Here is a 26,532-nt window from a genome sequence, read left to right on the forward strand (position 1 = left end):
TAGAGAATGAATGAGAAGGACCTGGGGGTAATTGTGTAGGCAGATATGAAGGTCTCTGAGCAGTACAGAAGGGCTGCAAGTGTAGCTCATGGTGTCTTGTCAATGATATACGGGAAGTTTTCTATCAGGGATAAGGAGGTGATTATTCCCTTGTATAAGGCAATGGTCAGGCCACACCTTGATACTGTATACCGGTCTGAAGGCTTCATTTCAAGAAGGATGTAGAGCTTCTGGAACGAGTACAGAGAAGGGCAACAAGGTTAGTGAGTAGGACAAAGGGTTGCTCTGACGACGAAAGGCTTTAAGATTGCAAATCACAGTGTCTGGCGATGGGATATGATAGAGATGTATTAAGCGTTGAATGGTTTGAGCATGCTCAATGCTGAATAGATGTCCGGAAATTTTCCTTTAGGCAGCGGATGGTTGGTTGGTGGAACAGACTTCCATCCCTTGTTGTGGAAGTTGATAGCCTAAAAAAATTTAAGGCTCAGCTGGACAGGTATTTAGAACGAACGGAGGGGTGAAGTGGAAGTTTTTTTTGCTTTTTTTTCGGGCTAATGCTGCATAAGCTTGCTTTCTTGCATCATATGCCTCTACTAATGCTAATGCTAATTTTAAATTTATGGACTGAATACGAATAAACTGATATACATTATTAAATAAAAAAAAATTTGAAAAAGCAGGGGGAAACTTTACAAAATTACAATAATTTAACTTTATTGGCACTGTTTTGAATACTGCCATTTCCATGCGACTTCTATAATAGATATGAAAGAGTGTAGTATTGTATAAAGAGTTCATCACGTGTTGTAGTCATGGCATAATTTGTTTGTTATGTTGGATATCTTATTTATAAAAGTTTGTTGTTGTGGAGTGTTATGATATTTTCTGTTTTTATGTGAACAATCCGAAAAGCACAAAAATTCAAATATAGTAAATGCTGAATAAATTGCCAATAATTTATGACCATGTTTTGATTATCAAAAAGAAAACTTCGTTGTGATGTAAGTGGAACTAGCATAGGAATAGGAAGTATGGTTAAATCTATTCTACTCCATTGTACACTTTGAAATGTTTTCGTTTCGTGTACAACATATTTATGCATTTAAATAAAGTCGTTTTAATATTTGAACTAAAGTTTAAATAAAGGTTTGTAAGATGAATCATCTTTCAGGATTTTTTATATTAGACAAATAATAGGTATTAAATACATTTACGATAATTGCAAGCTTTTAATTATTTCGTTTTCGAGTACGTTTACTTTCATATTATTATTATTAGCCATATGGTGCAAGGAAGCCTGAGGCTTATGCTGCACCAGGCAAAAGAAAAAAAAAAAAAAAAAAATTCTGAACTACCCTGAGAGAGAGAGCGGAGTAAAAGGGTCCTGGGTGTGTTAAGCCCATACTCACCAGATGTGAGCCCCTGGGGTTAAATATATTTGTATAGTATTATTGAATGCTTGTGACGAGGTATTTAAAAGTTTATGAACATAGAACTGGGTTGATTTTTGAACATTACCATAAAATAATTTAGTTGGTGTGGCACACCAGAATGTGTTGCCTCTTAAATCGGGATATATTTCATTTGAGATTAGTTTTACAAGTGTAATAAACAGACATTCTGTAGTAATGCTTGGGTGTTTGCCTAGGGGCCACAAAAGTTTTTTCCAAACTTTCACTGTAGCCAAAAAAAAAAAAAAAATAAAATAAAATAAAATAATATGTTATAACATATGATATCGGCAGTAATTACAGTGCCAATAAAATGCCAATCGGCCACATTGATTCTGACTAAAGCCTAAGGAAAGCTCTTTGCTTAGACTTTAGTCAAAATCTCAAAGTTGCATTTTTTTTTTCAGTTGTCTGATTTTTAAATTTTAAATACACAAAATCCCATAGCACCTTAAGATGCTATGGGATTTTGTGTATTCTGTGTATGTATTTGTGTATGCTGATCTGAATGCATGACTGATTTTTGTCCAGAGTCATTTAAATTAAAATCAAAATATGACAAATGTGAGTTACTGTATGTAGGTATCTGTAATCCCAGAATAAATTGCTGACGGTGTGGTATAATATTGAGGGTAGTAGAAAATGAAAAAGATCTGGGGGTAATTTAGCAGTATAGACAGGCTGCCAGGACAGCTCATGAGGCTTTGTCAATGAAATGCAGAAGTTTTGCTAGCTGAGATAAGGAAGTCATTATCCAGTTGTATAAGGCAGTGGTTAGGCTATATCTTGAGTACTGCATACATATCTGGAAGCCTTGCTTAGGAAAGAAGTTTATCTGTTAGAATGGGTCGAAAGAAGGGAAACAAGATTGGGGGAAGAAGGTATTCGGCTATACTCCATTTTATGGGTACAACTTGTCACTGCATCATGGGTGTGGCCGAATAACGGAGTGATTGTCCAGTTGAGTTCTGTGATTGAGGCGAGTTTTTTTTGTATTCAGGTAGTCATTTTTGTTTGGTGAAAAAAGGTTCGGTTTTTACGTGACTTGGGGGGAATTCAAGCAAAATACTGGTCATCAGCCACAGCCAGGACTACCTTCTTCCTCTCTTTCTTACTGAAAGTGAGAAAGAGAGGAAGAAGGTAGTACATAGGTGTACCCATAATCTGGAGATTTACTGAGTATTCTTAACCAAGAAAGAGGTACGACACTAAATACATTTAGGCACCTGTGAGGAGATCTGAGATGTTTAAGGCTTGAATGGATTGTGTAAGTGAAATTCTAATGTTATCCTTCTCTTGCTCAGAGAAGGATGACATTAACATTAGCTCAGACAATGTGACAGGACATAAATTGAGGAAGGATGGTCTGGAAATTTTTTTTGGGCTGGTAGTTAGTTGATTGTTGGAACAAACTACCATGTATTATTCAGGGATTATTGCTATCCACAGATCTGGAAGTGGGTAGTTTGAATAAATTTAAGGAGGAACTAGACAAATTATAAGTGTGGTCAGGTGGTGTGTGTTCTGCTCCTTATCTGTTTATATTTTATGCAGTATCCAGAAGATCAAAAGTTTCAGGGAACATTTGTTTGTGACACTTTCTTGTAGATGCCTCAAATTGAAATGAATGGATGGAATACTACTAATAAATTATGTAGTAAATCCTCATTTTCTGCTTGTAGACAATTTTTGGGAATTCTATTTTTCTGTGTCTTTTAAAGTTCTTATCAGTTATATTCTTGTTTTCCCACAAAAAGTTTGGAACAATTGTATTTTTTCCAATATCAGAAATTTAGCATTAGCATTAGTAGAGGCATTTGATGCAAGAAAGCAAGCTTATGCAGCATCAGCCAAAAAAAAAAAAAAAAAAACCCACTTCCACTTCACCCCTCTGTTCGTTCAAAATACCTGTCCAGCTGAGCCTTAAACTTATTTAGGCTATCAACCTCCACCACAAGGGATGGAAGTCTGTTCCACCAACCAACCACCCGCTGGCTTGTGTAAAGGCAAATTTCTGCACGTCTATCCTACATCTGTCTTTCCTCAATTTGAATTTATGCCCTCTCAGGTGATTTTTCTGAGCTAGAGGAAGAATCCCATCAGCATTGAGCATGCTTAAACCATTCAAGGCTTTATACACCTCTATCAGATCACCTCGCTGGTGCCTAGTCTCCAGACACTAATTTGCAAAACTTAAGCCTTTCTTCGTAAGAGCACCCCTTTGTTCCATTCACTAATCTTGTTGCCCTTCTCTGTACTTGTTCCAGCAGCTCTACATCCTTCTTGAAATGAGGCCTCCAGACCTGTATACAGTACTCTAGGTGTGGCCTGACCATTGCCTTATACAATGGAATAATCACCTCCTTATCCCTGCTGGAAAAATTCCTGTATATCATTGACAATACTCCATGAGCTACTCTTGCAGCCCGTCTGCACTGCTCAGAGAACTTCATATCTGCCTGCACAACCACCCCCAAGTCCCTTTCATTCTCTACCGGTGTCAGTGTAGTACCACAGAGTTGATACGTTGCTCTGGGGTTGCTGTTTCCCATGTGTAGTACTTTCCATTTGTCAATGTTAAACTTCATTTGCCACCTCTCGGCCCATCTGCTCAACCTTTCCAGATCCTGTTGCAGCAGCATAGTGTCAGTAGTGTCCTTGACAACCCTGCCAACCTTTGTATCATCTGCAAACTTGGACATTAAGCTTGATATACCATCATCAATATCATTTATAAATACAGAAAACAATAATGGACCCAACACTGAGCCCTGAGGGACTCCACTAATAACATTAGTCCACAATGAGCAGTGTCCATTGATTACCACTCTCTGTCTTCTCCCCCTCAACCACCCCTTTATCCATAGCAGCAATTTGCCTCCAATGTCACACTGCTCCAATTTCTGTAGCAGTCTTCCATGTGCAACAGTATCAAAAGCCTTTCTAAGATCCAAGTATATAATATCAAAGTTATTCCCTGCATCCAGTTCTTTTGTGACTGCATCATAGTATCCAATCAAGTTGGTCAGGCAAGACTTCCCCTTAACAAAACCATGCTGTCTGAGCTATAACTGAAGTCTTGTCTAAATGATCCTGCAGTGCTTCTTTAACCAGTGCCTCCATTAATTTTCCTGGAACAGAAGTTAAGCTCACAGGTCTATAATTACTTGTGTCAGCCTTTGATCCTCCTTTGTGAATTGGGGTCACATTTGCACATTTCCAGTCTATGGGTACCTCCCCTGAGTCAAAGGAAGCTCTCATAATTATGGCTACGGGTTTGCTTACTTCCTTTGCTGCCTCCTTTAATATAACTGGATAGATCCCATCCACCCCGGGTGCCTTTCTTGTGTTTATCTTCAACAGTTTCTCCTCCACTTTACTCCCAGTTATTTCAAGATTCTGTAGCTTACTGCTAGAGTTGAATACACCTCTGGCATTCCCCTTGCTGAATAACTCCTCATGTGTGAATGTCGATGCAAAATATTAATTTAGTTTGTTAGCTACCTGAGCAGGATCATCAACAGTTGACCCATCAATATCAAGTGGACCAATCTGATTCATCCCCTTCCTTCTAGAGTTTACATAAGTAAAGAACTCTTTGCTGTTTTTCTTTGCATCCCTTGCCAAGGATTTCTCGTAATCTGCCTTCGCCTGCCTAATAGGTGTGACTTTTTGTATGACTTTTATTATATTTTGGATAAGTATTTTTATTTGGATTTGTAATTGTATCAATGACCTTTGCAAGGCACCATAAATGGAAGATGCTGTCCAAGAATTTTCTCAGTACCTTTCCAGTTCAGTTTAACCCTAAGGAGTAGCAAGAAATTTGAGATTGCCATTTGGTAAATTCAGCAGATTAATAGCAGGTAAAATGAGACTGCTATTTGGAAGTGACTATAAATGTTTTTTTCCACCAAGAGACTATTATTACTATAATTTTCATATAGAAGTCTTCCAGTTGTCTCATTACTCAGCTTTGTTTTGTCTCGGTGCTCTCACATCATTGTAACTGTCTGACATGCTTCAGACAATTTTTTGTATTGGTATGATGATTTATATTTATATTGATATTAGGATTTATCGGTGCTGCCCAGATTCCAGGACAGCCGCAAGTTAGTCTTTATCTCAGAAACTGTTTTTGCAGTAAAAAATGCTTTTCATGTAATCAAAACGGCTACTAAAAACATTAAAATTTTATTATATATATATTAGTTCACAAAAACCATATTACTGACAATAATCACAGTTTAATGATATCAAAATCACAGATGTATTATAATAGTTTTAATATACTTCAATAATCTTAATAATACTTAAATAATTTTGAGTATTATAATAATAAGAAGAAAATGGGATATTTTTTCCTGTTACCCCTTTCAAAATATCTTGCCAGTGCCTGTGATCCTGCCTAATGTACTTTCCTACCAGTGCCCGTGATTCATGAAAGTACAGCTAATAACAAATACCTGTATAATTACAGTTTTAGTTATGCTAATGGTATTTATGACAAATGTTACGCAGCTGCCAAAATGCATTACTCTTAAATTTTCATATTCTGAAAGTATTCTTATTTCAAGTTTTTTATCTTGAATGCCATCATTTCAATGCGGTACCTATAATTATTACTAAACGCCCTATACAAATACCAAAATTCAACTTGAAAAATTACCAATTAAATGCAATGTAATAAAGGAAAATTAATTAAGCCATTTTTATTTGCCGATTGTATTTTAAAACTGTTTCTGTAACAGAAAAAGTCTTCAAATTGAAAGAGGTATTTGTCGTTAAAATTTTTATTTTTTGTATTCTTTCTATACAAAATTAATCTGATATAGTAAACTTTTACTTACTAAAAAACTAATAAATATATGGAATTATATTAATATATATTTACAATATAGTAGATACTGTCGGGATTCTGGCCTGTTGAGATTTTTGGCTGTTGGGATTCTAACTGACAGGATTTTAGCTGTCGGGATTTTGGGCCAGACCTGAGATTTATATTGTTAACAGGAGAGATTGCTTCTACAGGGATGGGATACACTTAAATAGAGAGGGTGCAAGAATAATTGCTGATGCTATCGAGGCAATGTTAGGTGGGTCGGAAAACTACTAGCTTGGAGGGGGTTCACAGACTAATAGATTAACAGTATCATAGATTAACAAGAATCATTTCCACCTCTGCCTAAGTAGCCTTAGGCAGAGCCGGAAATGATTCTTGCACTGCTTCTATTAGAATGAGTAGCAGTTCGGAAAGCAAGTTTCTGGAGACTTCAGGAACTGCTGGAAGTCATGAAACAAGTAAATACATGGGCTGTGTTAGAGTAACTAAGAGTAAGAACAGGTGCATATATACTTGCATATACACCAATGCTAGGAGTATAGTAAATAAATTTTATGAATTTGAAGTGCTGGTCAAGACATCAAAAGCAGATATTGGGATATCAGAGATGTAGTGTCACACAGATATAAGGAATGCAGAATTGGAATTTGAGTGCAATGTGTACAGAAGGGATGGATAGGAAGGGAGGAGGGTTTATGCTATTAGTTAAGAAACACAAAATCTAAGGAAGTGCATCCAGTTGACATAGATCAGTGATTTTCGACCGAGGTGCTGCAACAACATTCCAGGGGTGCCACGTAATTTGGGTTTAAGTTACTTAAACTGATTTTATTTTTAATTTATATATTTATTTCATTATAAAAAGATGTACAGTTGATGTTTATTTAGTACCTCTATGTAAAGAATAAACGTATTATATGTATATATAATTTGTATTATTAATTGTAAATTGTAATTTTGTTTATAGTTATATTATTGTAATAACTGTCATATAGCATATTTTTTTAATATTATATATATATATATATATAGAGAGAGAGAGAGAGAGAGAGAGAGAGAGAGAGAGAATCGTATTGTATCTAACAGGCAGAAAATTGAGCGGGTGTGCCACAAAATAAAATAAATTACTTAAGGGTGCCATTATTGAAAAAAGGTCGAAAACCACTGACATAGATGGACAGTGCAATGTTGAGTCAGTGACAGAAGTACTGGGAAAGCAAAAATGAGGGTAGAAGTTTGTTGTATGCCTAATAACTCTGATAAGTACAATGAACAATTATACAGAGAAATAGAGTGGGCCAGTAAATCAGAGTGTCTTAAATTGGAGGATTTTAACTTCCCAGATATTGACTGGAACTGGCAGGTTGTTCACTTGCAAACTATCACTTGCAAACAGCTGTCAGTTACAGGCTCCGCAAAAACGATAAGTGTTTGCCTTTTATTTACATGATTGTTATTTTATATTGTACTTAATACGTAGTCATATAGTTATAGTTACGCTGGTTATTTTTTATTTTTAATTTAGATAAAGAGTTTTTGTGGATTTTACTTACGATAGGTAAAACCGTTATTTCATTCCATTTTTGTAGCCATTGTTTTTGGATATAGTGGTAGGGAATTCAAATTTTTTAATTGAGGTAGCTAGGTAGCTCTAACGCATAATTATATAGTAATACGCTTCACTGTTTCTATTTAATAGTTTCTATTCAAATACTATTGACATTTAATTTATTGATTTTATTAATTTAAACTACCATGCCCCAGACTAGAGCAGCAAAGCAACGGGCACAAAGTGGCAGGAGTGCTGTGACTCGGGGGAGAACTGAGGGGGGGCAATTCTCCAACGCATCACAGCCTAAAAAAATGTGCAACTTGTGAAATGTTTGCCGAACTCTCTGGAACGGAACATGATATTGCCATGGGGGATGTCTTTGTGTGTGCGCGATGTAAGGAGTGTAAAGAAATCAGGCGACAACTCAGCGTTGTTATGGGCCTATATGAGAGTTTGAAGGACAGGGTGGATGCCCTCGAAAGATCTAAATTGAGGGGCCCATCAGGCTCTCAGCTGCCCACATCAACGCCAGAGCTTGCACTTGGTCATCACGCAACACAGCGGCAACCCCTAAGGCAGAATGCGCTGGTCCCACAGGAACTAGTTGTTGTTGGTGACTCGATTGTCAGGGAAACGGGGAACATGCTATGTAAAAAGGATAGGTGGAACAGGACCAGGGTATGTCTGCCAGGGGCAAAGGTTGATGACGTTGTAGAGCAGATATCATCTTTCAAGGGCACAAAAGGTGATATAGTTGTACACGTTGGCACTAATGATATTAAGAGTAGGAGACCGGCGGAATTATTCAACAAGTACAGGTCACTGTTGAAGAAAAGCCGTGAAATAGGGTTGAATTTGAAAGTGTCTGCAATTCTGCCCAGACACGATAGGAGGGAGTACATGATGAGAGCCTTGTCGATCAATTCGGCCCTGGAAAGATTGTGCAAGGCTCAAGGGGTAGAATTTTTTTTCAGCCTGGACTGTACTTGTTAACAGGAGAGATTGCTTCTACAGGGATGGGATACACTTAAATAGAAAGGGTGCAAGAATATTTGCTGATGCTATCGAGGCAGTGTTAGGTGGGTCGGAAAACTGCTAGTCTGGGGGGATACAAAGACTAATAGTTTAACAGTAACCGCAGGCAGAGGTGAAGGTGATTCTTGCACAACTTCTATTAGAATAAGAAGCGACCTGGAGCGAGGGGTGTTGGGGGTTTCAGGGACGGATGGCAGTCATCATGGAATAGTTGGGTATATGGGATGTGTTAGGGTAACAAGGAATAGGCATAGGAGCATGTATGCTTGCATGTATACCAATGCTAGAAGTATAGTAAATAAATTTGATGAATTTGAAGTGTTGGTCAAGACATCAAAGGCGGATATTGTTGGGATAGCAGAGACGTGGTGTCACAAAGATATAAGGAATGCAGAACTGGAATTTGGGGAGTACAATGTGTACAGAAAGGATAGACAGGACAGAAAGGGAGGGGGTGTTATGCTGTTAATTAAGAAAAACATAAAATCAAAGGAAGTGCACCCAGTTAATATAGATGAACAGTGCTCTGTTGAGTCAGTTTGGTGTGAGATAAGCACTGCGAAAGGAAAAATAAGAGTGGGAGTGTGTTATAGGCCTAATGACTTGAATGAGTACAATGAACAATTTTACAGAGAAATAGAGTGGGCCAGTAAATCAGAATGTCTTATAATGGGGGATTTTAACTTCCCAGATATTGACTGGAACTTGTTGGTTGGTCACTCACACACTAGTCAGACTTTTGTGGATTTATTGGATGATTGTTTTCTGCAGCAGCATGTTCGAGAGGCAACCAGAGAAAGTAACACTCTTGATCTGGTTATCAGCAGTGATCATTCGTGTATTAAGAATTTGCAGATAAAGGAACCACTAGGTGGCAGTGATCACAGTGTGCTGAAGTGGGATTTACTCAAAGAGGTAACTACCGTCAGGGGTAAAGGAAAGGGTTTTTGCTTCCGTAAAGGGGAGTACAGTGGTCTCAGACAGTTTTTAAATTCTGTACAGTGGGATCAACTGACGATGTTACAAACAGTAAATTCTAAGTGGGAAGCATTCAAAAAATTAATCGTGGAAGCTACTAGACTTTATATACCGATTAAGAAATATCGTTCAAGGTTTAGGCCTAAATGGTTATCAAATGAACTAATGAGACTCGTGACAGAGAAGAAAAATGCATGGGATGCATATAAATTATCAGGTGACGCAGAAGCCTGTGGCAGATATAAGCTAGTCTGTAATCAGGTCACAAAGGAGGTTCGGCAGGCGAAGGCAGATTACGAGAAATCTTTGGCAAAAGATGCTAAGAAAAACAGCAAGGATTTCTTTACTTATATAAACTCTAAAAGGAAGGGGATGAATATGATTGGTCCACTTGACATCGATGGTTCGACTGTTGATGATCCTGCTCAGATAGCAAACAAACTGAATGAGTATTTTGCATCTACATTCACACGTGAGGAATTATTACAATTTGAAAATGGAAGAAGGTTATCAAATTGTAGCAAGATACTTAATGATTTTGTAATAACTGAGAGCAAAGTGGAGGAGAAATTGTTGAAGTTAAACATAAGAAAGGCACCTGGGGTGGATGGGATCTATCCAGTTATTTTAAAGGAGGCGGCAAAGCAACTAAGCAAACCCTTAGCCATAATTATGAGAGCATCCTTGGACTCAGGGGAGGTTCCCACGGACTGGAAATGTGCAAATGTGTCCCCAATTCACAAAGGTGGATCGAAGGGTGACACGAGTAATTACAGACCAGTTAGTTTAACTTCTGTTCCGGGTAAAATAATGGAGTCGCTGGTTAAAGATGCATTGCAGGATCATCTAGACAAGACTGCAGCAATAATTCAAACACAGCATGGGTTTGTTAAGGGAAAGTCTTGTCTGACAAATTTGATTGGTTATTATGATGTGGTCACAAAGGAACTGGATGCAAAAAAATAATTTTGATATCATATACTTGGATTTCAGGAAAGCTTTTGACACTGTTGCGCATGGAAGACTATTGTACAAATTGGAGCAGAATGGTATTAAGGGTAAGTTGCTACAATGGATAAAAGGATGGTTAAGTGCGAGAAGACAGAGGGTGGTAATCAATGGGTGCTGCTCTTCGTGGACTAATGTTATTCGTGGAGTCCCACAGGGTTCGGTGTTGGGTCCACTGTTGTTTTGTGTATTTATCAATGATATTGATGAAGGTATATCAGGCTTAATGTCGAAGTTTGCAGATGACACAAAGGTTGGCAGGGTTGTTAATGACAGTAATGGCAGTGTGCTACTGCAACAGGATCTAGATAATTTGGGCAGATGGGCTAAGAAGTGGCAACTGAAGTTCAACCTTGACAAATGCAAAGTACTGCATATGGGTAGAAGTAACCCCAGAGAAACGTACCAACTGTGTGGTACTACACTTAAGGTGGTAGAAAATGAAAAAGACCTGGGAGTAATTGTGCAGTCAGATATGAAGTTTTCTGAGCAGTGCAGACAGGCTGCTAGGGCGGGTCATGGGGTTTTGTCAATGATATATAGGAATTTTGCTAGCAGGGAAAAGGAGGTGATTGTCCCTCTGTATAAGGCAATGGTCAGGCCACGCCTTGAGTACTGCGTACAGGTCTGGAGGCCTCATTTTAGGAAGGATATAGATTTGCTTGAGCGTGTTCAGAGAAGAGCAACACGATTGGTGAGGGGAATGAAGGGATTCTCTTACCAAGAGAGGCTTAAGTTCTGCAAATTGCAGTGGCTGGAGACTAGGCACCTGCGCGGTGATCTGATTGAGGTCTATAAGGCCTTGAATGGGTTGAGCACGCTGAATTCTGATGGGATCCTTCCACTTGTTCAGATTACCAACCTACGGGGACATAAGTTCAAATTAAGAAAGGAGAGATGTAGAATAGATGTGCGGAAATTTGCCTTTAGCCAGCGGGTGGTTAATTGCTGGAACAAACTTCCGTCTGTCGTTGTGGAAGTTGATAGGTTAAATAAATTTAAGGAGGAACTGGACAGGCATTTGGAGGGAATGGTGTGATTTTTTTTTTTTTTTTTTTTTGCCTGATGCTGCATAAGCTTCTACACTTGCTTTCTTGCATCATGTGCCACTACTACTACTACTACTACTATCAAGGCTTTTGTTGATTTATTGGATGATTGCTTTCTAGAGCAACATGTTAGAGAGGCAACAAGAGGGAGTAACACACTTGATCTGATTATCAGCAGTGATTATTCATGAATTAAAAATTTACAGATAAAGGAACCACTAGGTGCTAGTGATCACAGTGTACTGATGTGGGATTGACTTAAAGATATAACTACCATCAGGAGTAAATGGAAGGGTTTTTGCTTTCGTAAAGGTGACTACAGTGGTCTCAGAGATTTTTTAAGTTCTATTCAGTGGTACCAACTGATGATGTTTTCGACAGAAAATTCTAAATGTTATGCATTTAAGGAAGTAAGCTTGGAAGCTACTACGTTGGTTTTTCATTCCAACAGAAATACTGTTCTAGGTTTAGGCCCAAATAGATCTCAAATGAACTAATGAGACACGTTGCAGAGAACAAAAATGCATGTGTTGCATATAAATTATCAGGCAACACAGAAGCCTATGGTAGATATAAGCTAATCTGTAATCAAGTCACAAAGAAGGTTAGGCAAGCAAAGGCACAGATAATGAGAAAACTTTGGCAAAAGATGCAAAGAATATCGATGGTTCATCTGTTGATGATCCTGCTCAGGTAGCTAACAAACTAAATGAATATTTTGCATCTACATCCACACATGAGGAGTTTTTCAGGGAGGGGAATGCCAGAGATGTATTAAACTCTAGCAGTAAGCTAGATAATTTTGTAATAATTTAGAGTAAAGTGGAGGAGAAATTGTTGAAGATACATAAGAAAGGCATCTGAGGTGGATGGAATCTATCCAGTTATATTAAAGGAGGCAGTAAAGGAAGTAAGCAAACCCTTAACCATTAATTATGAGAGCTTCCCTGGACTCAGGGGATGTACCCATGGACTGGAGATATGACCCCAATCCACAAAGGATGATCAAAGGGAGACACAGGTAATTAGAAACCTGTTAGTTTAACTTCTGTTCCAGGGTAATTAATGGAGGCACTGGTGTAAGAAGCAGTGCAGGCTCATCTTGACAAGACTTCAGTTATAGCTCCGGCACCGCATGGGTTTGTTAAGGGGAAGTCTTGTCTGACCAATTTGTTTGTATACTATGATGTGGTCACAAAGAACTGGATGCAAAGAATAATTTTGATATCATATATTTGGATCTTAGGAAGACTTTTGATACTGTTGCACATGGAAGATTGGTTCCTCCGTAGCCAGGTCGGCAGGAGCATCAGTGAATAACACACGCTTCTTGATTAGACCGGGGTTCGAGCCCGTGACCACCAATACAGAGGATGTGGAAAGGTCAGGGAATGACCAACGCATATCCCTGGAGCAATATGGCCTTAGTTGCTAATTCTCCTAAAAACCAAATAACAACAACGTGGAAGACTGCTGCACAAATTGGAGCAATGTGGCATTGGAGACAAATTGCTGCTATGGATAAAGGGATGGTTGATTGGAAAAAGACAGAGAGTGGTAATCAGTGGACACTGCTCTTCGTGGACTAATGTTATTAGTGGATTTCCCCCGGGTTCAATGTTGGGTTTATTGTTATTTTCTGTATTTATTAATGATATTGATGATGGTATATCAGGCTTAATGACCAAGTTAGTAGACGATATGAAGTTTGGCAGGGTTGTTAATGACAGTATGCTGCTGCAACAGGATCTAGAAAAGTTGAGCAGGTGGGCTGAGAGGTAGTAGTAGTAGTGGCATGTGATGCAGGAAAGAAAGTGTATGAGCTTATGCAGCATCAGCCAAAAAAAAAAAAATTACAAAACAATCCTCTCTAAATGTTTGTCCAGTTCCTCAAATTTATTTAACCTATCAACTTCCACAACGACAGATGGAAGTTTGTTCCAGCAATTAACCGCACGCTGGCTAAAGGCAAATTTCCACACATCTATTCTACCTAAGTCCTTCCTCAATTTCAATTTATGCTCCCTTTAGGTTCGTACTCTGAACAAGTGGAAGAATCCCATCAGAATTCAGTGTGCTCATCCAATTCAAGGCCTTATACACCTCAATCAGATCACCTCACAGGTGCCTAGTCTCCAGCCACTGCAATTTGCAGAACTTAAGCCTCTCTCGGTAAGAGGATCCCTTCATTCCCCTCACCGCCGACCGGGCTAGCCGGGTGGGTAAAGTGCCTGCCTGGCAACCCAAAGGTCGCGGGTTCGAATCCCGCCTCTGGCTTGGATCAAAGTACTGCAAAAACCTTAGGAGGTGCATTATGGCCGCAGAAGCCGATGCACCAACAACTACCCAAAAAAAAAAAAAAAAAAATCATTCCCCTCACCAGTCTTGTTGCTCTTCTCTGTACATATTCAAGCAAATCTACATCCTTCTTAAAATGAGGCCTCCAGACCTGCACGTAGTACTCAAGGTGTGGCCTGACTATTGCCTTATACAGAGGGAGAATCACCTTTCCCTGCTAGCAAAATTCTTGTATATCATTGACAACACCCGATGACCTACCCTTGCAGCCTGTCTGCATTGCTCAGAAAACTTCATATCTGATTGCACAATTACTCCCAGGTCTTTTTCATTTTCTACCACCTTACATGTAGTACCACACAGTTGGTACTTTTCTCTGGGGTTACTTCTACCCATATGCAGTACTTTGCATTTGTCAATGTTAAACTTCAGTTGCCACTTCTCAGCCCATCTGCCAAAATTTTCTATATCCTGTTGCAGTAACACACTGCCATTACTGTCATTAACAACTCTGCCAACCTTTGTGTCATCTGCAAACTTTGACACTAAGCCTGATGTACCTTCATCAATATCATTAATAAATATACAAAACAACGGTGGATCCAACACCAAACCCTGTGGGACTCCACTAATAACATTAGTCCACGAAGAGCAGCACCCATTGATTACTGCCCTCTGTCTTCTCCCACTCAACCATCCTTTTATCCATTGTAGCAACTTACCCTTAATACCATTCTGCTTCAGTTTGTACAGTAGTCTTCCATGCGCTACAGTGTAAAAAGCTTTCCTGAAATCCAAGTATATGATATCAAAATTATTTTTTGCATCCAGTTCCTTTGTAACCATATCATAAAATATCCAATCAAATTTGTCAGACACGACTTTCCCTTAACAAACCCATGCTGTGTCTGAATTATTGCTGCAGTCTTGTCTAGATGATCCTGCAATGCATCTTTATCCAGTGACTCCATTAATTTACCCGGAACAGAAGTTAAACTAACTGGTCTGTAATTAGGTAGCAACTGAAGTTTAACATTGACAAATGTAAAGTATTGCATATGGAGGCACCTCCGTAGCCAGGTAGGCAGGAGTAGCAGTGCATAGTACATGCTTTTTGATTAGACGGGTTCGAGCCCGTGACCACCAAATATGGAGGATGCGGAAAGGTCAGGGAATCACCACCGCATATCCCTGGAGCAATATGGCCTTAGTTGCTAATGCTCCTAAAAACCAACCAAACAAACAAACAACAACTGCATATGGGAAGCAGTAACCCCAGAGTAATGCATCAACTGTGTTGTATTACACTGACAGCGGTAGAGAGTGAAAAGGACCTGGGGACAATTGCGCAGGTAGATATCAAGTTTTCTGAGCAGTGCAGATGGTCTGCAAGAGTAGCTCGTGGTGTCTTGTCAGTGATATACAGGAATTTTTCTAGTAGGGATAAGGAAGTGATTATTTGATTATCCCCTTGTATAAGGCAATGGTCAGGCCACACCTTGAGTACTGTATACAGGTCTGGAGGCCTCATTTTAAGAATAATGTAGAGCTGTTGGAATGAGTACAGAGAAGGGCAACAAAATTAGTGAATGGAATAAAGGGTTGCTCTTATGAAGAAAGGCTTAAGTTTTGCAAATTACAGTGTCTGGAGACTAGGCACCTGCGGGGTAATCTGATAGAGGTGTATAAAGCCATGAATGGTTTGAGTGCTGATGGGTTTTTTCTTAATAGTATTCTGATTTTAAATTAATTTAATTTCAAGAATGATTTATTTACAATTAAGGTGAAAATATCTGAAAAAATTAAAAATCCTTGAACTAGGTTAATGTTTCTCAAGCTTTGTATAGTTGGAGAAAAGTTGCCTTGGCTACATTTTTTTTTTTTTTTGTGGCTGAAAAATATAAACACATATAAAAAAAGAATAAAAAACATATTTTTACCCTTTAACTTTATAACGATAATCATTTATTATGTGAATAAATTACTTATTGTTATAAAATAAAGTATAAGAAGACCATGAATGATCTTGTTTAACATCATATAGCAACTTTGACAAAAGAAGACAGTTTTATCTTTAAATCTGATTCAACATTCACTCTATTTCTATACTTGTTTTGAAGAAAACTAAAGATGAGAAGCTAGTTTCAGCTTATGTCATGACTTGCAGCATTCATCATGAACGTGCGCAATAATAATAGGATCATGTGATTATTTGTATATTTTCTAAGGATCATTATTTGAAGTTTGTATTAACTTATACAAGTTAATACAAACTTCAAATAAGCTTAAAATCTGTGATCATTTAAATCATAAGATAAAATTTGGCATTTTATCTTGTGATTTAAATTATCACAGATTTTAAGTGTTGTGCATATAGTATGGGGTGCATAGGTGATCCAAGATGAGATAGCAGCAATCACTTCTATCCAGGTGGTAGAGCTGCATTTACAAAATAAATAGTCATTGTATTTATTATAAAGTTCTGTTCACTTGTTGGACAACTTATGATACATCGCAACCTGGGAGAACAAACCTCACTAATTTTAGTCCAGTATTTATTGCAAGTAGATTAATGTCTGCAGTTATATGAATTTTACCATTAGTGATTTAAAGGAAACATTATTGTATTGTATACAGGAATAATACACAGTTTCCCTTCATTGCAGACTGATGCCATAGGATTCACATATGTAGTCAGGGAATTGACATATTTAGTGGTAAGAAGCAGTTCAGCAGCTTATTTCTTTAACCTGTTCAGATAATAAGGTTTTTTATTTAATGATACATAGATACATATGTATATAAATAAAATAAATAAATTTTAGTTTACCCTCCATAAAGCCACTGCAGCCATAAGAGTTTACTATTGCACCGTGACTGTTTTGTTGTAGCCAGTATACCGGCATATTAGTTAACATTGGGCCATGCATTTTTTATGACACCATTGGTATGATTTTGCAGTGTGCATACTAGTCTTGAAATTATGTGATCCTGCTTTTTTTTTTTTTTTTTGTGATCCTAATCCTATTTTATGAAATGTAAAATCTGTATTCTAAGAAATTGATAAAATATTAATTTTTTATATTAGAAAATTTTTTTTTTAAATTTTTAAAAAGTTTATTTCAGTTTATTTTTTTTCAGTTTAAACAATGAAATGCAGGCAAAAGTTATAAAATTATTAAACAGTTAATATCCAGTTTTCCTTCATTGATTTCAAACTTTTATGTGAAACAGTTTTAAACACATAACATATTAAAAAGTAAGAGATTTTTGCGCATGCGCCACTACAAATAATCTCTATATTTCAGAGTCAAACACACACACAAAACATTTTGCGATATTCCCATCCTGTGAACACAGCAATCAACCGAAAAGCATGGTCTGTTTAAGGAAGGGAAACAGTTGTGCATTTCGTTTAATTTGAGTATTCATCCAAATTGTAAATTTTAATCCATTTAATTTGAATAGTTTTTAATCTTTTTAAATGTGATTTTAATTATTTATTATCGGAAGCAGTTTTAACTGTTTATTGTGACACAATGTCTTCTCGCACTTATGGTCTTGCTGCGGTGGTTTGATGTGTTTCGGGATCGGGTTGGGCTTTCGGTTCCATTGCGCATCGGATTTGGTTGTATCTCTATGAGTGGGGGAATTCATTAATTCATTTTTTTCTCACCATTTTTTTATCTTATTTTATTCGTCACATATGGGAGAGAATTGACTGGAAGTATTCCATGAAAAAGATTGAGGTAATCTCTTAATTTTTTAATATATTAAAAAATCGTGGAAGTTATTGAGCCCTGTAGCTCTGAATTTTTTACTAAACACATAACAGTAGACTCCCATTTAACAGAGTTAGTTTGGAAATAAAGTTGCCCAGGTAATTGAAACCCCATATATTATGCAGAATGAAAGAGAAATTGTTAAATATGACAAAAATGTAATTTATATACACAAATGCTGTGTTTGTAAAATTATTCTATAGCATAAGATGATATAACATAAAATTTAATAGAAACATATGATTTTTTATTTTTTTAAAAAAAAAAAGGAAAATCATGAAGTTTTTGATTTTCCTTCTTGGTTTGCCTTATGAAAATGGTACATATTTGGAGGAAGGTAACTTGTTCCTTGTATAGTTTGAGTAGAACCTCATTAAAGTTGATGCTTTAGTACCTTTTCTTGTTTATTTGTGAGTTGAAGGTTTTGTTCAGAAGAAAGAATAATAATTTTCTGCTCTAACATGATTGATGCACACAGATTCAAGTAAAAAAAAAAAAGAAAAAAAAACTTGGAGCTTGGAGAATGTTAAAATTAACCATACAGTAGTTAAACTGAAGAATAACTAAAATATAACTAAGTGAACTAGAGTAAAAAGCAAAGCAAGGGTTGTAGTGTCTGAGGATTTTGTCTGCAACACATGTAATGGATTGTACAGTTCTTTTTGTTATCTGTATTAGACTTCTGCAGATTGTGGAGACCCTGGTTGATCTGTCTCCAGATAAACAAGAGGCTAGCACTTATATTTTTGGGAGCAAAACATTAGCATTTGAATTATCAGTAATGTATATCGTAGATTTTTATAATTTGTGTTGCTTGTACTTTCCTCTTAATAGAATTTTCTGTTCTTTATGAATGATGGCATCTTTTCCAGTTTTTTTTTATTTCATGATTGTGTGTGTGTAATTCATTTTTTAGAAAAAGACTGGTAAGAGATATAGTGTATTGTATTATAAAAACTTTAGCTGTGATATAATTTTGTAAGAATTGTAATGAACATATTTTAGTGTGAATTTAATTTAAAGGGAGGAAAAAAGTCAAATTTTGTGCTTTCTCTTTAAGATTACAATGCTTAACAATACACCACCACCTCCTACAGAAGCTGAAAGTGATGAGTTGGCAGACGATGGTAAGTTGACTGATTGAGTTTGTTTTAAAATTGGATATTTGTTTTTTAATACTGTTGAAGTCTGTGGAAAATTTATTTCAAGGGTTAAGGATTCTAATTGCAAATTAGCTTCAGGGTCAATCCTTGTTATATCAAACCACAAGATTTAGAGATTGCGACAATGTTTTATATAGCATGCACATACATTAGAAAGATTGTCGTTGCAAGTTTAAAGTTGTAAATATTAACTAGTCATGTGGCATATTAAATTAAATTGCTTCTGTAATCACAGATATTGTTCCCAATATGCTTGCATTATTTATAAGTAAATAATCCAGTCAATGTATATCAATACAGGTACATTTATTATAAAATGTCTCATTACTTTATGGGTGGGCAAAACTGTAAAGTAATGCCAGTTCTGTTTTCAGGGTTATGATGTAATCCAGCCATTGAGATCCACCCATATTTTTTGTTTGTAAGCTTATGTTAAAGAAAATATTTTACTCACTGAATGATTTAAAAGATATATAAAAGAAATTGTCATATTTAACTTCCAACATTCCACTACATGTAATATCCAGTCCTTACATTGTAGATTATCTTCATACATCCGGATCCCTCTGCTTAGAAAGTCAACTGTACTAATTTATTTCTGAAAAAAAGAAGCACTCAAAAATCTGGAATAACTACAGGTCCATTACATTAGATGTGGGTTGCTAACATTTTTGAAAAGGCTTTATTGAAGCATATTATAGAGCACTGTTTTGGTCATCAACCAACCTATATACATTTCACAGTTAAACATGTCATAAAATTAAGCCACAAAACTTGTACATGTTGGCCAGGATATAAACAACTCATAATAATAATTACCAATTGGAGATAATTTTCTTAGACATCATGCCTATGATAATATTCAGATCAGTGTGTTGATTACCATCTTTGAGAGGCACCCTGGAATTACTAGAATATGGCTTATCCATGTTGTGTTTCTGGCTGACAGAATCATTGCAGAGTCTCTTTGAGAATCAACATGGAGCTTTGCTTAAACAAGGGAGTGCCTCAAGGTCCTTGACAAACAGCAGATAGCCCTATTAGCAACTTATATTGAGCAGTGAGCCCAACTGCTGTTGTCACTGTAGGGACAACAGCATCTCCAGGCAGTTGACAGAAAAACAACTCAGAGAAGCATTATTGATGAAGCTGTTTCAATTTTTGCATTAACCTGAATTCAAGTAGCACTTCATTTTTTAATTATCTCAACTTTTACTCCTTTGCACTTGCAAGAAAGAAAGCATTATCTGGTTTGGATTATGAAGCAAGGACTAACTGGAGTTAGGGATGCTAGCCTGATGAAAAAATACATCTTGAGGTGTATAACCCCTATAGTCCTTTATGCCACCAATTTGATCATCTGCCTTGCTTGCCTACCTTAAGAGTTACAAGTGCAAAGTATTCCAGATATCCCAGTTTGAAATACTGGATATGAAGTAGTAAGATAACAGATGTGTTTTAAGTTGGCTTTGGCAGGTTAACTGAAGGTGTTAATATCAGGTGTCTGGTAGACAAAATTTGTATGAATTTAATTTTAATTTTTATGAACAATATGTGTAGTTTCCCATTAATTTTATTTTCAGATATTGAAATTATTGAAGGTGCAGATATTCAGGAATATATAGATGAGGAGGAGGCTGCAACAGTACTTGCATATGAGGCTGCTTTTGCTTCACATGTTGCTGAAAGTGTGGTTACCGCTGATTTTTCACAAGATGAAACTGACGTAATATTTTCTAAACATACTGGTAAGTATGGTATAATAATAAATAGTTAGATCTGTATTCAATAAAGACATTTGTAAAATTGCTAAAAATGTTTTCCAGAAAAGGAAAATGAAAACCATACGATATATACTGAATATGTGATTGATATTCTCAGTACTAAATATGAACAAACCACCAGGTGGTTTCTGAAATCTGCATTGATCAATAAACTATAATGTGTAAAAATAAATAAATAAAAATTAAATAACATAATTTCCACAAGAAAAGAAAGTTTGTTGAAAATCATAAAAGGCACATAAATAGTGGAAATTTTTCAGCTAACCAAAAAATTTGGCAAGCATGAAGTAAAAAAAAAAGGTAAAGTGCAGCCATTATCAACCCACTGCAGGATGGAAGCCTCCTCAACAATTCATGCTGAGGGAAATGAACCATAATCTGCCACGCTGGTCCATTGTGGGTTGGCAGATCGACCGTATCAGCAGTCAGGGGCTTGAGCCCCGGTCTACTCAAAGAGCATGTGCTACTGCACTCCCGCTCTTGGCCACTCAGCTACGGAGGCCATTAACAGTTACTATTAGGTCAGCATATCGTTAGTTTCAAAAATTTAATGAGTGGACCATATTCTTATTTGAAGATTAAATTCAAAAAATATCTCGAGTCACCAGTTAGATAAATATTTACCATTTCTGTATTTAATCAGGTTAAAAGGTTATAATATATTTAATATCATTACCTATCAACCAGCAAATCAGAATGTCCTATAATATGAAATTTTAACTTTTTGATTTATTGACTGATTGTTTTCTACATCCAGCATGGTAGAGAAGGAATACTCTTTATCTGATCATCAGCAGTGACTCTTGATTGTCTTAGATGTCTTTTAAATTTTTTTCAGTGGGACCAACTGAAAATGTTATCAACTGCAAATTCTAAAAGAGAAGCATTGAGGGAAGTAATTGTAGAAGATATAGACTTTTTATACCAAACTAGAGATTTTTATTCATAAAAATCATAAAGATTAGATTATCAGATTTTTTTTATTCAAGGTTTAACCTAAATGGATGCCAAATGAACTGATGAGACTAGTAGAAGAGAAAAAAATGCTTGGGATTGATTATAAATTGTCAGGAGACATGAATAAATATACACTCAATCAAATTTCCCCTAGAACTGGTGAAGGTATGTTGTGAAAGACTTGCTTCTAAATTACTGGGACATAAAGGAAAACTGGAAAAATACTTTATAAGGATTCCTATTAAACCTGATGAGATTTTGGTAAATGATCAAAAGTTCTGCAAGGGATTTTGTTTTTGCTTCTTTTTTGGTTCCTGTCAAACCAAGTTTTTTGTGATTGTAAAAATTTTCAGTATCAATGTTATTGATGGTGATGGATATATAGTTTTCCTTTTTGTGACTTCCAGCTGCTTTATCTGATAGAATGGAGGTGGTCTGTGATGCTGGATTTGCTTTCCAGTGTCTTGAATTACAGTGGAAATTTGGTCTGGTCAGTTTGAATAACTTGAAGTCATTTCAATAGGAGGGGAGGGTTCTAATGCTGTTAGGAACACCTCATGATATGGGTGAAGGAATGATAAAATTGCTGGGTTACATATTAAGCAAAATGGGATTACATTTATTATCGATTTCAGAGGATTTTATTCTATTCATTTTCAAATTTTCTGATATTTTAAGGGTTGCAAACAGACATAATATCATATAATCTGTGCATTTAGCATCAAGAAATGTGGATTAAAATGTGGTTTTTGAGATAAACTTTTGTCAATAATAAATAAAACATTATGCATAAAAATATTGTAAAATATAGAAAAATCTGACTTCTAGTTGAAATTTTGAATAAGTACCTCTTGAATTTGGAAAAATGTCTGAGTTTTATAGCAATGCATCTAACAGCAATGAAGGTGGGTAGATCTGTTCAGAAAGCAGTGGTTTGTTTTATATGAGCTAATGTTCCTTTCAGAAATACTTGAGGAATTATCAACCAATTTTATTCCAAATTTTTGGAACTAAATTAAGAATATTTCTGAACTGCATATAATCTTTTATTTTCATAAATTGTATTTACTGACTAAACTGAAAAAAATTAGTGAGAAATATTTATTTCTAGCTATGCTAATGCAGTCTCTAAAATGTTGTGAAGTTGTTATTGTAAAACTGTTTTTTGAAAACATGTCTTATGCCATTTAAAGTTTGCAGTTTTTTTCTTTAAATAATTACTAATAATATGGAAATATTTTATTTTAGACTCTGTAAAGTATTGCTGATAAATAAAAAAAAATTTCAAAAAAATATTCAAAAGTAGATGGGCTCTAATTGTTTAACTCATTGGAGTTCTCCATGATTGATATGTGACTACTAAGAGAACTTTTTTCAGGTGCAAGTCCTCAGAGGTTAACAAATATAAGCAATCAAGTTATTTTATTGAGAAAAATGGCTCAATATTTCTGAAGAAAACAAAATCAGTAATAATTTTCTTGTGTCAATAAACATTTCTAGTATCAATCAGTTGATGCTGCAAAATTAATACTTATTAGTAAGTATTCTTGTGATTGGAATGTAACGGTTAAAAAAGAATATACTTAAACAGTGAATAAATTTAATGAAAAATGAATGTTAAGTTTTACAACTTTTATAAACTAGATGTATGTGTGTTTTGATGACTGGAGTTTGAAAATTCACTAATGCCAAAAATTAATATGATGTCTGACGTTTATATAATATTTCAGGATAGTTAGTCAAAAGGCCAAAATTAGAATTAAAAATTCTCTCAATATTTTAAATTAGTAATTATGAACATTATTTAATGTTTTTAAAATTGGTTGGAGAGAGAGAAATTTTTTAAGGACCATTAAAAATAGATTCTGCTATTTTTAATAATAAAGTGCAGTAATTACTTTATTTTTCATTTATACCATGCATTTAATTTAAAATTTAAAAAAAATTACCCTACTTTTATGCTGTTTCTGATATGTCTATATTTGATTTATCTTATATGTGCAGGAGCAGTGTTTGTATGTGCCTTAGATAAAGATGCCAGGTATGTTGTATCTGGAGGAGAGGATGACAGAGCTTTTATTTGGGATGTCTCATCTGGTGAAGTACTGCTGGAGTGTAAGGGTATGTTGAGTCTTTTGAAATATGGGGATTAAATTTAATATACCTCTTTGATAATGTTGAGTATTTCAAATGTAATCACATGAAAGTAAAAAGTTTCCTAACCCAATGGCAAGTACATGGAGCATCTAATAGGTTCCAACAAAATCCTTTCTTTTTCCTCAGTCATGTTATTCACCTAACCACAAGTTAAAGTACCTTTCAAGAAAAACAATTTTTGGTTTCTCTTAAAATTCTGACAAATAACTGAAAACTATTGAGAAATGGTTACTAATGAAAAATAACTGTTCACTGTGAAATGTTTATAGACATTGAGAAATGGTTACTAATGAAAAATAACTGTTCACTGTGAAATGTTTATAGACATAACTGTTGGAAAAAAGATCTGTTTAAAAAGGATTGGAGTAACAAGATGCAAGCCAAAAGTTTTTGGACTAGTTGCATGGAGTGCTAACCTTATGTAGTATAGCAGTGCACTGTTAGATACTGCTGAACTAATTTATTGTGAGTTAGTATGGCAAGTTTTGTTCCAGTAGGATGTTTAAATGTGTTTTGGTTGAGCATGCCTTGCAATTTTTGTAGCTGAGCAAGATGGTGGATGTTAAGGAATAGTCAATTTTCATAAAATTTTGTCATCAACTTGGGAAAACAATTTTGGAGACTTACCAGATGCTTAAACAAGCACTTGGTGATGATGCTATAGGTGGAACACAAACTTTAAATGGTATTTGCATTTCCAAGGTAAGCAAACTTCGGTTGAAAGTTTTGAACTTTGAATCATCCATTGAAGTGTGGACTGATGAAAATATTGAAAAATGCATCAAATCATCCAGACATCATACAATTAACAATATTTGTTGATATTCTAGGTATTTTATGGTACATGCCTATGCTCTGTATTTAAATGATGAGGCAGGTTGCTGAAAAATTTGTTTCCCATTTGCTGAGTGAAGAACAGAAACTGGCTTTCTGTTTGTTACTCAGCAACTTGGGAACACAGAACAGAAAGCCAGTTTTGTGTGCAGGGACCTGCAGTCACAGTCCGGAAGGACAGAAACTTTCAGACAAAGCAAAATTCCGTTCTGAGGTCATAACATTATCTCATTAGCAAGAACATTAATGTGTTAACCCAGAAAGAGAGCAGCAGTCCTCCCAGTGGAAAAGTCCATCACCTCTACATCCAAAAAAAATAAAGGTAAGGCAAGTCACATCAAACATCATGAGCATACTGATCGTTTTTTTCACCAGTGAGGGAATTCTTCATCAGGAGTTCCTTTTGCCAGGCAAAAATGTAAATCACCATTTCAACATTTGGTTCCTAAGGCATTTGAGGAAGGATGTCAGGAGAAATGCCCAGATAAATGATGCACTCAGGATTGGCTTCTGCATCACAACAATATGCCAGCCCACGTGGCTTTGTCAATTCAGCAGTTTTTAGCCAAGAATAAAAGGACAATGGTCCTACACACTCCCTATTCTACTAGCCTGGCCCTTGTGACTTCTTTCTATTCCTCAAAATGAAAATCCAATTAAAAGGATGAAGATTCAAAGACATTATGAAGATTCAGGCTGAATCTCAGAAAGTGTTTGACAGTATCATGAAACTGGAGTTCCAGAGTTGCTTCAAACAGTGGGAGAAGTGCTGGGATCAATGAGTAAACTCTGGAGGAAGACTACTTTGAAATGGACAATGGAAAGAAAGGTTGAAGAAAACAATGGAAAGAAAAGAAGTAGACAAAGAAAAGTTGAGCAGATGGGCTGAGAGGTGGCAACTGAAGTTTAACATTGACAAATATAAAGTACTGCATATGGGAAGCAGTAACCCCAGAGTAACGTACCAACTGTGTAGTACTACACTTAGGGTAGTGGAGAATGAAAAGGACTGGGGGTAATTGTGCAGTCAGATATGAAGTTTTTTCAGCAGTGTGGACAGCCTGAAACAGTAGCTCATGGTGTCTTGTCAATGATATACAGGAATTTTGCTAGCATGGATGAGGTGATTGTATCCTCGTATAAGGCAATGGTCTGGCCACACCTTTGAGTACTGCATACAGGTATGGAGACATCATTTTAGGAAGGATGTAGAGCTTCTGGAATGAGTACAGAGGAGGGCAACAAGATTGGTGAATGGAACAAAGGGTTGCTGTTACCAAGAAAGGATCATGCCCTGCAAATTGCAGCATCTGGAGACTAAGCACCTGTGAGGTGGTCTGATTGAGGTGTATAAGGCCTTGAATGGTTTGAGCAAGCTCAGTACTGATGGGATTCTTCCTTTTGCTCAGATTACTCATCTGAGGGGACATAAATTCAAATTGAGGAAAGACAATTGTAGAATAAATGTGTGGAAATTTGCCTTTAGCTACCAGGTGGTTGATAGTTGGAACAAACTTCCATCTGTTGTAGTGGAGGTTGTCTAGTTAGCATTTGGAGTGAATGGATGGGTGAAATGGGAAGTTTTTTTTTATTTGGCTAATGCTACATAAGCTTGCTTTCTTACATCATATTCCTCTG

General features: G+C 36.2%; 1 protein-coding gene across 1 annotated transcript in view; it reads left to right on the forward strand.

Moving 5' to 3' along the window:
• Window positions 1-830: 830 nt before the first annotated feature.
• LOC150082234 (angio-associated migratory cell protein-like) overlaps window positions 831-26,532 on the forward strand; it is a 58,038-nt gene continuing 32,336 nt past the window's right edge. Inside the window, exons 1-4 of the mRNA XM_090380455.1 lie at window positions 831-1,004; window positions 19,060-19,126; window positions 20,746-20,910; window positions 23,908-24,024. Coding sequence (XP_090236581.1) covers window positions 19,066-19,126; window positions 20,746-20,910; window positions 23,908-24,024 — 343 coding nt within the window. The 5' untranslated portion in view covers window positions 831-1,004; window positions 19,060-19,065. The remainder of the gene's footprint in view (window positions 1,005-19,059; window positions 19,127-20,745; window positions 20,911-23,907; window positions 24,025-26,532) is intronic.

The sequence above is a fragment of the Mastigoproctus giganteus genome, chromosome 8 (assembly GCF_048544385.1).
Source record: "Mastigoproctus giganteus isolate SK-2022 chromosome 8, ASM4854438v1, whole genome shotgun sequence".
NCBI classification, from domain to species: Eukaryota; Metazoa; Arthropoda; class Arachnida; order Uropygi; family Thelyphonidae; genus Mastigoproctus; species Mastigoproctus giganteus.